Consider the following 15,614-nt stretch of genomic DNA (forward strand, 5'->3'; position numbering starts at 1 on the left):
CGCACAAACACACGCGAACGCGTCGCACGCCAAGAGCTAGCAGAACAAAGCACGTACCACCTCCCTTGTGAAGATGCAACACAAATTTGTACCGTAATAGCAAACAAAACACACACCTGCTTTAGGAATCAACTTAAAATGCGGATTTCGGCTTTCAAACTGTTAGGTTTCATTCATGAACACGTTGGATTTTCTCTTTGAGGCTGGGTTTTGAAGGTAAAGGTGATGATGAAATGAATGTAAGGGTATTTTTCACACCTTGAAACTTGACGGGAATGTTGTTTTTGAGGTGTTTGTAACAATATGTTTTGCATCTCGTACATCCTTGTTTAATAAAACATGTCGTTCGTTGTCTTATTGCTTATGCTGAACCTTGAATCGGAGCTGCACGAATTGATATAAAGAGTCTCTTAATAAGATTATGCGATATTGATATCGCCTCGGTTGTCGTTGATGGGATTATTACAGCTCGCTTTTTATGCCGTCGAATACAGTGTATGAGTGTCCTTGGCATGTGCACCAAAAATTGATATTACACCCTATTACTAGAGCATTTTGTTGTTGCATAAATCAGTGATGGATATCTGTTTATTCTGCGTTTTTTCCCCTTGAGTTTGTTTACTCATTTTAAAGGCGTTTAGCTCTGTAAAGGATATCAATTTCAGCCTGTATCCGAAGTCATAAATAAGCTCTCCTCACTTTCTCTCGTGTCTGTCATGAGTGATAAATTCTCTCACCTGCTGATCCATCACCCGTCTCGTCCCGCTCGCGCTTTGTGATGCCACAAAGTTGAGGGAGAGAGAGAGGCTCGGCCCCAGACGGCCTCAGACACCACACCATCCATTTAGTATGTATGACGGCCATTTCTGGGCTTTCTAAGTCGCTAGACTTAGGGCTTGCATACTTGTACATGATTAGTGCTTTTAGACGTTACTTTAAAAATCAGACTGTTTGTGTAAGGCCTCTGAATTATCAACATGATCTGTCCTCTGATTGATAGTTTATACCTTTTAGGCTTTTTTTGTGAATGTAAATCGTAATTGTAAAACTTTCCCTCTTCAGGTTGTGCTTCACGAGTCTTTTTACTGAGAAATCTTTCAAATATTTTAATCTGAACATTTACTGGACTGGAGCAACTTAGGTTTTCTAGATTATCATCAGGCTATGATTCATCAGGCTGTAGAAGAACATTTAACATCTCTCAATCATAATTATATTAAATTGCTGCCCCGATTAAAAACTGCAGAGCTTTGATCATAAAACTAAGCATTTAAATATCATCTAAAACATATTATAGGTTGATAGAGTGACAAGTGATTTTGTATGTATTTTAAGTAGTCTGTTATACTTTTAGGAAGATCTCATTGATTTACATTACAAACGTTGTATTTCACTTTTTGGCCATTTTTTTGGCAATATCAGCAACTAAACCAAATTGCAGTCAATTTGAGCTTCTGAATAAAATTGAGGTGTTTTTTTTTTTTCTTTTTTCCCTTCACTAATATTATTATTCTCCTATTATACTATATGACTATACAACTCAACTCGTAAGAAAAAAATATATGTATATACATACATATATATGTATATATATGTTTATATATATATTAAGATTTTGTCTAAAGGTTCAATAAACTGTTCTATTTCAATAAATTAGATTTTTCTGAAATTTTTTTCATGTCAGGTGTTGTATGGTGTTCATAGTATGCAATTTCTGGATGCACAAAATGCCTGAGGGACCTGTTTACATTTACCAAAATGTGCACTATACAAGCAGAGCGCACTGCATGGAATACTATATCCCATAATGCAGTGGACTCTTTTTGACCTTACATTTCCAGAGTGACGTATCATTCTTTTGTCTGACTGCAAAGATATTTGTACACAAAATGGCACTACAATGTAAAATAATATGTATATATTTTTTTTTCAAAGAACATAAGGGTTATTATAGTTGTGGAAGCCCACTTCCTCTACGGTTTAAAAATAAAAAAAAAAGGTAATTGCAACTTTTTATCTCACAATTCTGACTTTTTGTCTCACAATTGTGACTTTACGTGACGCAGGTCTGAGTTTTCTCAGAATTGCGTGATATAAGGTCAGAATTGCAATTCTGAGAAATAACTTTTTTTCTCAGAATTGTGACTTTATGTCACACAATTGCGAGTTAAGTCAGAATTGTGATCACAATTCTGAGAACATAGTCTTTTTTCCCCTTAAAATGCTTGTGAGTTTATCATGCAATTCTGAGAAATAAAGGCGGAATTGTGAGTTTATATCTCGTAATTTGGACTTAACTCCAAATTGCGAGTTTATATCATGCAATTCTAAGAAAAAAAGGCAGAATTGTGAGTTTTTCTCGCAAATTAATAAAGTTAAATTACAGTACTTGATTACATTAAGCAATTATTTTGTACTTATTTAAAGTACTTAAAAATAACTAAAACTAAATAAACAAAAATAAATTTTGAATATTTAAAAAACGACAAATATTATATGTGTACATATATATATAAATAATATTATATATTTAAAATTGATAAAAACACAATTAACAATAAATAAATAATAAATAAATAATTACTAAAAATTTAACTAGAATTAAAATGGAAGCAGAAAATATGTAATACAATTGTGAGTTTTTTCATGCAATTCTAAGAAAAAAGTCAGAATTGTGAGTTTATATCTCATAATTCTGACTTAACTCGAAATTGCGAGTTTATATCATGCAATTCTGAGAAAAAAGGCGGAATACTTGATTGAAGTAATTATTTTGTACTTATGTAAAGTACTTCAAAATAACTAAAAGTAAATAAACAAAAATGAATACTGAATATTTAAAAAACGACATATTTTTTAAAAATATATAATATCATATATATAATAAAATTGATAAAAACACAATTAACAATAAACAAATAATAAATAATTACTAAAAATCTAACTAGAACTAAAATGAAAGCAGAAAGATATGCAATGCAGTTGCGAGTTTGTCGTGCAATTCTATAAAAAAGTCAGAATTGTGAGTTTATATCTCGCAATTCTGACTTTTTATAACTCACAATTGTGAGTTTGTCACACAATTTTAAGAAAAAAAGGCAGAATTGTGAGTTTATATCTCGCAATTCTGACTTCATAACTCGCAATTGCGAGTTTATATTGTGCGATTCTTGGAATAAAAGTCAGAATTGCGAGATAAAAAGTCGCAATAACCTTTTTTAATTTTTTATTCAGTGACGGAAAAGAGCTTCCATATATAGTAAATAAAAGCAATTTAATTTGCCTTTAAGCAATTTTTTTGTTACTTGAAGTAAAATTGGATAAGCTAAAATAAAATGAAACAAGACAACATTTCTCATTTTTGGTTAGTTTAACTTGAAGTACTTAAAAATAAAACTAACTAAAACTAAATAAACTAAAAACATTAAAATTGATACAAACACACAATTAACAAACAAAAATGACTAAAAATGTAACAAGAATTAAAGTGAAAGCAGAAAATATGAAAAAATCTCATTCAAGATATTAATAAAAAATGTAATACTATAACACTATATCAGTGATAAACAAATAACATTAATGCTGCCAAAGATAATAAACTCTAAAATTAAAAACAAGGGTTCTGTTGAGTCATTTTTATAGAGTTAGGTAAAGTAAGGTCACGCATGTCAACAAACTAGAATTGCAATGTTGAACCTATTGAATCATGAGTCATACACTACACATTTTGAAAAACGTACTCATACTAATTCATTTCATTCATACAGAAATCTGCGCTCAGAGTATACAGTACCCAATGCAAAATTAGTACGAGGAGCATGTTAGCCTGCATGCGTGAACAGACATTTGTGACAGCAGGACGGAATGGAAACTCTTTAGAGAACAGATCCCATGTATTCACATCGATGCATCTTTCTGTCAGGTTTGCTGTCAGACAGACAGGCAGGCAGGCAGGCCGGCAGACAGCTGAAGGTGAAAACGGGCCGTGGCGGCTCCCTCTGCCCTCCGTGCCGCTGGTCAGATCAGAACGGTTGGTAATGGCGTGAAACAAGGCAGAGGGAGATCTGAGGAGATGAGAATCGAAGGTGAGGATGGCTCTAGGCGCCTCAACCGCGGGCCCCCTGTGGGAACGCGGCCCACCGCCCCCCTCGTTCCCACCCGTCAACCTCCGCACGTCTTCAAAAGCACATCCCTCAGCGGCCCCCCTTTCCTCGCGGACGCAGGATAATGCTCTCTACTCTTTGATTACACTTAGCAATTGGAGAGCCCTCCGTTCGAGAGCGCTGGGTATTATCAAAACCAATCAACATGAAAGTTTTTTTTCTCCCAACCGCTGCCGCAACCACTGGAGGGCGAGAGCAGGGGGGAAAAACAGTGTTTGGTGGGGGGTTTAGAGAGGGGAAAAAAAAAAGGTGAAATAGAGACATCAGAGTAAATGGGCAGCCTGTTGGGAGACGTACACATGACTGAGAGTTGGAAAGCACCCGACTGATGGATCCTTTGAGCCACTGAGCGCCACGCGTTGAATTGTGGGTTTAAGACAGAAATAGAAAGACGGGAACGCGGTTGCTTAGTCCCGAGGTCATTTTCTGGAGGGCGCGACTGTGGGAGAAACGGCTTCAGTTTTATAACGTCATTTGAATATTAGTTTATGCCGTGGATGATGAATTAGAGGGACGGCTGTCGTTTGTTAATAATTCAGCGGCGCGGATGGCAGGATAGACTCGGACAAATACAGAGAGATGGGCTTCATTCCTCTGAGGATGTATGAATAATGCTCGTACGAGATCAAGGAGTGTGTGAAGGGTGTTTAAAGGTTGTGTGTCGACAGCGCAGCGGGAGATTATATACATTCTTGCTGAAGCACTTAATGTGACTTATGAGTGTTTGTTTCAATGGGATGAAACCGGACGACGAGTTCAAGAAAACTGATTTCACGTGTCTCCCTAATATCTCAGTCGTTTCTTCTAGGTTGCATTGAGATTAGTTTGAGAGCAAGCTGAAACTTTTAATGAAAAGTTTTCTGAAAAGATCTGAACTCAAATATTTCTCATTTAATTCCCTTTCCAAATTGTCAAATGTTTGGGAATATAATGCTTTTTAAATGTTTTTACTCACCAAGGTTGCATTTATTTGATCCAAAATACAGTACAAGCAGTAATATTGTGCAAATATTGTTACAATTTGAAATAATTGTTTGCTATTTTAATATTTTAAAAAAAAGTAATTTATTTCTGTGATGCAACGCTGAATTTTCAGCATCATTACTCCAAATTAGGACCCGATAAATGTGAACTCAAATATTTCTCATCAAATTCTCACCCAATCAAATTGTCAAAAGTTTGGAAATATTATGAATTTTAAAAGTTTTTTCTCTTCAAGGTTGCATTTATTTGATCCAAAATACAGTAAAAGCAGTAATATTGTAAAATATTGTTACATTTTGAAATAATTTTCTATTTTAATATATTTTTAAAATGTAATTTATTTCCATGATGAAAAGCTGAATTTTCAGCATCATTACTCCAAATTATGACCCGATGAATGTGAACTCAAATATTTCTCATCAAATTCTCTTCAAGTCAAATTGTAATTTATTCTTGTGATACAAAACTGAATTTTCAGCATCATTACTCCAGTCTTCAGTGATCATTCAGAAATCATTGTAAACAGCAGCCTGTGAGCAATTAAATATTCATTAAAACTAATTAAAGAGTCCTGTACGAAAGAAACATCTAAAATCAGATCTCCTTGATATGTTGGTTATTTCTCCTAGGTTGTATTGAGATTAATTGGAAAATTGAGACTTTTGCTTCAATTTTGCTTCAACTTGCTTCAATTTTGAGACAAACTGAGACTTTTGCTCAAGTTTCCTGAGGAGATCTCAACAATCCCAGCAAATAAGGTTTCCTGATTCTCAGTTTCTAAAGAAATCTTAACAATATCTCAAAGCGTGATCAGATCAATATGAACTCAAATAATTCTCTCCCATTCAAATTCATTTGTAGATGTACAGTACTACTTGTCAAAAAAATAGGAAAACCATTTAAACCCATAATTTATACAAAAAAAAAAAAAAACCCATGGGCAAATAAATATTCATTATTCATGTGTTCCATTGCAATCTCTTAAATAAATGTAGTGTAAATGGAAACTTTTATGTTTTGCTTTTACATTTTCACATATTCCCTGTCCAGATCTGAATATTGTAATGACTTGCAAAAAAAATCTATCATTTAAAATCTAAAATTACATTTTGTTCCTTATTTAATGTTATTTATTTATATATTATTTACCTGTCTATTCCTTCTGTTTTTTATTCCTGATATTTTAAAATCTAATTATATTGAATATTTTATTGTTTACTTTATTGTTTAAGGAGTCTAAATGGGGATCTTGAGGGGGGGAAAAGTGCTTAATTTTCTTGAAAACAATGCAGAAAAATTGTCGTAAATTTAAACCTTTTTTTATGAGATTGGCCCATTAACACTTTTGAGCTATGAAGAGCAGCACTTGAACAATACGTTCCTCCTGGTCGATAAGTGATGTCGTTTTTTGTGTGCATTTGTGTGCTAATGGAAGATAAGAAGGAAATCTGAAGAGGACAGAAAGTCTAAAGGAGTAGAAAAAAATGAACTATGATTATTTCACTTGCGCTGACATGTCGTTTTTGTGTTCACGTGTGTGTAGAGTTTCAAACTCAACGTGGACAGTCACAGCGCTCTGAAAGACAGTCTCCTGGAGGAGGGACGGCAGCTCCTGGAACTCATCACCTCCCACAAATCAGGTACGGTTCTGCCGAGCCACACATTTATTATTAATGTTTGTATTAACATAGTGACCTTCAGAATTTATAAATCCTCAAGTAACCGCTTCTGAAGCGCCGAGCGCACGCCTTTTCACATACATTACAAATGGCGTGCGGCCTGCTGAATTGAGTTCTGGGATAAAGCAGAGAGACAGGTGCGGCGGCCCGGCCGAGCGCTTCCAAAAGCCGTATATGAAGAGAGCGGGAATTAAGAACAGCAGGTTGAGGAGTCAGAGGCCATTGCAGACACTCGTTCCTCTACAATATCTGTGATTATTCACCTGAAGAGTCTCGCCGAGTGCTCGGCAAATGCACAAATCCACTCAGCTGACCTCCCCGCTGGTATGTCTCGTCTCCGCTGGGTAAAGCCGGCTACCATTAAATATGCAGATGGCTCTCAGAGGCAGGAGCGCTTCCTTATAATGCCCCGACAGCCCTGTCCTGCGGTGCCACAGCGTGACGACAACTCCCTGCCAACTATACAAACACAAACATGCACGCTTGCACCTTCACTATAACCCAAACTTCCGTAGGGAGCTTCTTAAAGGGGCCACTTCTGTACTTTATCTTTTCTCCCTTGGAATAATGTGTGTCTAAGAGTCGTTTTAGGGTTAGTTTACCCAAAAATCCTGTCATTAATTATTCATCCATATGTCGTTCCAAACCCACAAGACCTTTGTTCATCTTCAGAACACAAATTAAGATACTTTTGATGAGAACTGAGAGCTTTCTGACCCTGCATAGACAGCAACGCAACTGACACATTCAAGGCTCAAAAAGGTAATAAGGACATTGATAAAATAGTCCATGTGACATCAGTGGTTCAACCATAATTTTATGAAGCTACAAGAATACTTTTTGTGAGCCAAGAAAACTACAAAATTACTTTATTCAACAATTTCTTATTAATGACAGAATTTTCATTTTTGGGTAAACTAACTCTTTAAGTAAAGTAAATAGTGGACATTTTAATTTTAATAAGGTTATATTCCACTATGAAGTTTTCTTACAGTCATCAAGACTGCATTTGATCAAAAATACAGTAAAAACAGTAAATTAACTTTTTTTAATATATAACTTTTATATTTTAATATATTTGATGTTTTTCTACTTTAGAAATCATTCTGATATACTGATTTGCGGTTCAAGAAACATTTCTTACTATTGAAAACAGTTGAAAAACAGTGTTGAAAACATTTGCTAAATATTTTTGGAAATAATTTCTTAGGCTTTATTTTTAATAAATAGAAAGTGCAAAGGAACAGCATTTATTGAAATGCTTTATTAAATTAATATTTTTTTCATCAATTACATGCAGAAAAAAAAAACAACATGAAATTATTGCAGTTTGAAATATAAATAGTTTTCCATTTTAATATATTTGATGTTTTTCTACTTCAGAAATCATTCAGTGGATTATTTAAATAAGGTTCATTAGGATTTTTTAATTACATAGTGTAATTACATAGTGTATTTTAATATATTTTAAAATGTATTATATATATATTATATTACTGTATATTATATTGTTAAATATTATTACAATTTAAAATAACTATTTTCTATTGTAATATATTTTAAAATGTGATTTATTTCTGTGATGCAGTGTCAGGAACAGCATTTATTGAAATACTTAAATATTTTTATAATACTTATTTTTTTTACTTATAAATTAATTGGTAACTTTTTTTTCATCAATTACATTTTTTATCAAAAAATGCAGAACTTAATGCACATTATAATGCATAAGACATTTCAGATAACAGTGTATACTGAATAGAGCTGCTTTTCCAGGCCTGTATGTGCACAGCGCTAATGTCAGCCAATGGGCAGAACACCCACTTAAACCCTACAGTGAGATGTTCCTGCCGTCCAGCCGTCCCGTCCCACACACGCACATCCCCCTACAGTTGTTTTTAATGAGCCTTTAATGTGCTGTGATTTAACCATTTATCACGACTCACCCTTAATGATCCAACAGACGCATTTGGCTTTCTTCTTTCCCTCTTAAACTCAAACACATCACTAATAATAACGCTCATGGCATTATCATAATCACCACCATCATCTAAATCATTAAAACCAACCTCTGGTAAAAAATAAAATATTGAACAAGTTAAATGATAATATCTTCCTCAACGCTCGCTAATCAACAGATGGGGGGGGAAAACAAGGCGTTTGATTTGCTCGCTACTTGATGGCGGCGGTGACCCGAGCCGGACCGCGCGTGTGTTTTCGCATCTGATGAGGGCTCGAGCGTTCGGTTAATCCCTCAGTATTATAGGATGCTTCTATATTCCAAACCCATCGTGTGTCCGCCGCGTCTCGACCGGCCACAATCAGCATCTCCGTCTGCAAATCCTATTTGTTCAGAGTAATTAAAAAGCATAAATTAAGATAAATACGGGCGAGGCGGAAGTGCGGCTTCTGAAGTGTGACCCCGCATTGTGCCTAGATCAGGCCTCTCGTCGCAACCGACGGCTTTTTGTGATGGAAGCCGCTGCTCGTACCTGTGGAGTGATACCCGTCTGCTGAGTTGCTAAGATACGGGACAATGATGGTCAAGGTGGGACGTTGGTAGGAGATTTGCTTCTAATTACAGAGCTGAAATTAAAGGGGAAACAGGATTTTTGATGTACTGTGTGGACACAAAATGAGATCTAATAATCTGAAACCACTTGTGACATATTTCTATTTTACATCTTTTCAAATATGAGTGATTTTAAGTGATCTTAAGTTATTTTAACCATGGTTAATGCACAACAGGGAATAGTAAAAATGTTTAAAAGGTATGTGCTAACATTTTATTTTAGGGATCATTTCTCACTATTAACTACTTGCTTATTAGCATGCATATTACCAGCATATTAGCTGTTTATTAGTACTTATAACGCACAAATTAATGCCTTTATGCATGACCATATTGAAGATCCCTTAACCCTGCTCTATACCTTAACTTAAAGGAGAAGTCCACTTCCAAAACAAAGATTCGCATATAATGTACTCACCCCCTTGTCATTCAACATGTTCATGTCTTTCTTTCTTCAGTCGTAAAGAAATTTGTGTTTTGAGGAAAACATTTCAGCATTTTTCTCCATATAATAGACTGGTTTGGTGCCCTGATTTTGAACTTGCAAAATGCAGTTTAAATGCGGGTTCAAACGATCATAAATGTGGTTGTAAACGATCACACTCGAGAAAGAAGGGTCTTAACTACCGTAACGATCGGTTATTTTCAATTTATATATTCAGGAGAACTCCTAAATAGTGAATATAGTGAATATTAGATTTCATTTAATTTTTTTCATAATTTTGAGCAGAATAAGCAATTCTTTTGCCAAATGATACAGTTTGCATATGTTAAAAAGTTACAATTTTGATACCTGCATTAAAAATAGTCAGAAAATTTGCATCCTTTCCACAATATACTGTACATACTACCTTTCAAAAAGTGGCATGAATATACAGTGCATAAGGTGTACAGTATGTAGTGAAGATCTGTGTTTGTTTTCATGCTTTTACTGTATATTACTTATTTTTTTATATTTTATGTATTTAGCCATTTGTGTTAATAGTTTACATGTGTATTTAGCTGATGCTTAAAATAGCAGTACATTTTATTCCAGGAACAGGCCTCTTTTTTTTCAGATTTGAACCTAGAAGTTTTGGATTACAGACCTTTAAACACTGTCACTACATAATGTTTGTTTCAGTATTATATATTTTTAGTATTTAGTATAATTGATGATCATTTAGTAAATCTTTTATTTTATATATATTTTTTAATTTTTATAATTTCCAATTATATTTCCAATTTTCAATTCCAATAATTTCAAATTCAGTTCCTTTTATTCCTTTTATTTCTATTTTTTCAAATAAATCTGTATAGTTTTTATTATATTATATTTTATTTTATATAGTTTTTAAAATTATTTTTTGAATTTCAGTTTTAGTTATTTTAGCACGTTATGCTAAACTTAAATAAGAAATGCTGCTCTGGCAGCTAGCTGAAAAAAATAAATATTTTTTATTTCAGTTAATGTTTATGTTATTTTAAGTAATGAAAATGAATGTACACAATATTTGGAGTATATAATTTAAAAAAAAAAAAAATTATTTATATAAAAAATATTTAGCATATATTTACTGGATTTCATACTTGTACTATGTATTTTTTTGTAATCTGTCCTAGTGCTGTTTGTATTAAATTAGTGCTTTGTTTAAATGAAGTAAGTAATCTTTTTATTTTTTTATTTTATTTATTTATTTATTTTTACAGGAACAGGTCTTTGGTTAAGTTCACAATCACCTCTTTTTCAGTTTTTTTTTTTTTTTTTTTTTTTTGGATTATAGAAATTTAACCATTACACCACTGCATTTATGTTTTTTTTTAGTATTACTCAATTTAGTTTTAGTTTCATTGATGTACCCTTATAGTTTTTTTTTTACATTATACAAATACATTTTATTTTTATATTTTCATTTTTTATGTTTATTATTTCCATTTTTGTTTCAAATTCAGTTTATTGTATAATTTTCTAAGTTTTATTTGTATTATTTTTTTTTAAATAAGTTTATATCGTTTTTATTTTAGTTTGAGTTATTTTAGCACTTCAATCTAAACTAAACAAAAATATGAAATGCTGCTCTGGCAACAAGCTGAAAAAATAATGTTTTACGTTCTTTATTTCAGTTAATGTTTATTTTATTTCAAGTAATGAAAATGAATTTACACAATATGTACAGTATATAATGAAGATTTGTTTATTTATATATTTTTTTGCTGGTTTTCATACTTGTACCATATATTACTAATGTTTTTTTTTTTTATTTAATCTTAGTGCCGTTTGTATTGCTTAATAGTTTTTATTTGTATTTAGCTAATGCTTAAATGCAGTATGTAGTAAGTAGAAGTTCAGTCATGTCCTTTTCAAGTTTTTGGATTACAGAACCTTAACCACTACACCACAGCATTTATAGTTTGTGCACATTTATAGTATTACCATGTGTCTTTCTGTGTGCACACAGGACTGCGGGACATGCTCCACATGATATCCCACCAATGGCAGGAGCTGCAGAGACAGATCCGCCGTCAGCACAACTGGATGCTCCGCACGCTGGACGCCATCAAAACCCACATCCTGTCCAGCGAGAGGGACGAGGAGGAGCAGGAGACTCACAGTCATCACGGCAGCCCCAAGGTACAGCCAAACGTGACACGTCGAGCCCGTTAGCGCTGTGTATCCACAGCCTGAATCGTTCCATCTGTCTGCGGCTCTCAGGTAGCCCACGGCCATGCTCTGCTCGATCAGCAAAATAAACAAACAGGGCGGAGGAGCGCTGCAGATTTCCATAAGAAACGGCTCCAGGAAAGGCTCTTCAGTGAGACATTCCTTTCAGGGAGGAAACGGGGAGGGGACACGCCATTGGCGCGATGCGAATGAGAATTTTCTGTCCGTAAATGAGCATGAGACATTTGATAGGTCGCACAAACACACACACACACGCACACACACATACAATTATGCTTCGGAGGCAATGCGCTAGACTCAATTTATACTTCGCACTTAATGTGTAATTGCAGACATAGTTATTTGGGAGACCAATTTCTCATTGTTTAATTGTCAATTGTGATTGGGTAATTGCACTCCAATTAGGTGGCGTGTTTGTGTGCCGGGCCCTGAGAGCGAGGTCTGGCGGGAACCGCGAGGCATGTTTGTGTTTCTGCGTGGCGTGTGCGACAACAGCAGCTTTAGGAACAGCAGGATCTCGGCTGGATTTCCCTCGGGAGCCTCAGCATCGCCAGGGCGCAATCTCCCTTTCTCCTGTCCTTCGTAATCTCTTCTGCTTCATCTGCAGAAAACAGGAACGCCAGGGCCTCTCTCAGTCGCCTAATATTTCTCTCTTGCTACCGCCTTTTCCCTTTCTTCTTTAGCTGCTCAAACAGTCTGTGGTTATGTTCGGAATAGCATACTAACATACTACATTTACAATTTCTGTTGTATAAAGTATGCATAAAGTACCCAGATGATCTGCAGTTACTAAAATGTGCAGTATGAACCAGAAGTCATTGGAACATATCTGTTTTCACTCTTTGAATTTGCTCAAAATTGGGTTAAATATGCAAAACAATCTATAGCAGTGTTTAAAATAGCAGATGACACTTTAAAATAAGGTTCCATTAATGTAGTAACTAACATGAGAAAACAACGAACAATACATTTATTTCAGTATTTATTAATCTTTGTTAATGTTAGTTAATGAAAATAAAGTCATTCATTGTTAATTCATGTTAATTGACAGTGCATTAACTAACGTTAACAAGCACAACTTTTAATTAACATTAACTAAGATTAATAAATGCTGTAGAAGTGTTGTTTATTCTTAGTTTATGTTAACTAAAGGGGTTAACGTCTCGGTTATGTATGTAACCCTCGTTGCCCAAAGGAGGGAATGGAGATGTCACGCCGGTATGACCGACTAATTGGGATCTCGATTAGTTGGTCATAACCGACGTGACATTGAGAGTGACCGACTGAAAGGGAACGTCTCTGTTATGTATGTAACCCTCTTTCCCTGAAGGAGGGAACAGAGATGTCACGTCGTATGACCGACTAATTGAGGTCCCAATTAGTCGGTCATACCAGTGTTTGGTCAAGAGTGACCAACTAAAAGGGAACTAAGGTTAACTAAAGAACCTCATTGAACTACTTTCTACTTTTGTAAAAATTTAAAATGTGAAATACTGGTAACACTTATCAATAATCTCCTATTAGGTAATACTAGAAAATAGTGTTGTTAAAAGTACGGATCACGATACCATTTGGTACTGTAATTTTATAATTTAAAAAATTTTACTTTATTTATATTAATTTTGTTTCTAAAGATGACAACCGAATGTGACTTGTTAAATTAAACTTGACATAGTGAGGTCATGTTATAGGTCATGTCGAACACTTATGAAATGTTTGTTTAAGTGTAAATTTCACTTACTATTTTCGGTATATAGTGTATGGTATACTTGGAATAGTAGTATAATGCTTGCTAGATACTACAGAAAAATACAAAAAAATGCAATTTGTAAATTTAAAGAGGACATTGGATGCAAAATTCACTTTTAGATGGTGTTTGCATATAAATGTGTCTTTACAATGATAAAAATGTATTCACTTTAATCCCCAAAAAACCTAAACAGTCTCAATTATCAAGCCGTTTTGATTTTCTGAGCAGTATGACATCATACTGCTCAGGCCCCGCCCACAACAGCTGACAGACTGTTGTACAGACTGTATTTCAGCCAGTTGTACGTTGTCCACAATTTTTGTCCATGCTCAAGCAGCTTTAGAGACAACAGGTGCAGGTGTTTTGTAGTTGGATGTAAAAATGAACAAGACAGTTGATGGTAACGCGCCACTAAATATACAAAAAATGGAAGGGAGGGGCGGGGTGAGCAGTAGCTCATTATCATTTAAAGAGACATGCACCGAAATGGCTCACTTTGAACAGAGCTGTTTTTTGACTCTGAAAAAAGGGGTTGTTTTACAAGACTATTGAGGAATTTTAACCAAATTATTTTGCAGACCTTTTATGAAGACCCTCATACAAAGTTTTCACATGATCTCATTATGTCAGTGAGTAGTGACAAGTTATTCACAGAAATTAACAATACTCATGTGGCATTTAATATAATCTAATATTGTGTGCAAATGTGACATTTTGAGTAAAGTAAGTTAAAAATTGTGGTTGGTATTGCTTGTTGTTCATTGGTCATGTTGGTAATGGAAGGTCAAATTGAGCCCATTGCATTGTGAGATACAGTAGTTCTCTATTGTACATTTTGGCATATTCTATGCATACAGAAAACTTGCATACTGCATACTACTTTTTTTTTCAAAAACGGTAGGTGGTATTTTGAACATAACTAATCTGAACAAGGTCCTACTTATTTCCAGTTTGTGGGCACCAACATAAATAATCGGAGTGCTTTTAAATTGTTTTGTTGCAATTAGAAATCACCACAATCAGTGTGATCAGTCAGCGTTGACAGCCATTAGCCGCTTGGTTACAGCGAATTAAGAGAGAGAGGGGTGAGTGATTCATTATCTGAGAGCTGTTAATGATGATCGGATGCATCGCCTAATTAGAGACAGGCCAGAGGATTGTGGGAAGGTCACACAAGGAGCAACAAATCTCTCTCTGTCTGAATCAGGGCAGATCCTTCGGGTTGAGGGCAGAGGTTGTGAATACGGGTCTATGGGAACTTGAACCTGATTCAAACCGTGGTTGATTTAGGGGCTACTAGTGTTGATGTCAATATGGTTACATGCAGTTATGTTAGTTTATTTGATATACTGACTAAAGGAATTTTTTTCAAAAGTTTGGGGTCAGGAATATTATTTTTAAAGTAATAAATGCTTTTAAGCAAGGATGCATTAAATTGATCAGACGTGACAGTAAATACATTTATAATGTTACCAAAAATTGTATTTCAAATAAATGCTGTTCTTTCCATTTTTTTTATTCATTAAATCTTTCTGAAATGCATCAAGACTTTAATATTACACAAAAAAATTTAAGCAACACGAATGCTTCCAACCTAATTAAGATTAATAATTTAAAATTAAAATAATTAAACTAAAATACATTTATTTATTTATTTGTTTATTTATTTTTGCACAGCAAATTAGAATGATTTCTAAAGGAGTATGGGACACTGAAGATTTATTTATTTTTTTTATGAAATAAATGCTTTTAAGCAGTGAGGCAGTAAACTGAAGAAGAGACCGTAAAGACATTTATAATGTTA

General features: G+C 34.3%; 1 protein-coding gene across 3 annotated transcripts in view; it reads left to right on the forward strand.

The window, feature by feature from the left end:
• The window catches only part of akap6 (A kinase (PRKA) anchor protein 6), a 171,999-nt gene that overhangs the window by 45,402 nt on the left and 110,983 nt on the right, over positions 1 to 15,614 (forward strand). For all 3 annotated transcript variants that reach the window (XM_051133587.1, XM_051133586.1, XM_051133585.1), the window contains exons 6-7: positions 6,691 to 6,787; positions 11,837 to 12,009. In XM_051133587.1, coding sequence (XP_050989544.1) covers positions 6,691 to 6,787; positions 11,837 to 12,009 — 270 coding nt within the window. The remainder of the gene's footprint in view (positions 1 to 6,690; positions 6,788 to 11,836; positions 12,010 to 15,614) is intronic.

The sequence above is a fragment of the Labeo rohita genome, chromosome 17 (assembly GCF_022985175.1).
Source record: "Labeo rohita strain BAU-BD-2019 chromosome 17, IGBB_LRoh.1.0, whole genome shotgun sequence".
In the NCBI taxonomy this organism is placed as follows: Eukaryota; Metazoa; Chordata; class Actinopteri; order Cypriniformes; family Cyprinidae; genus Labeo; species Labeo rohita.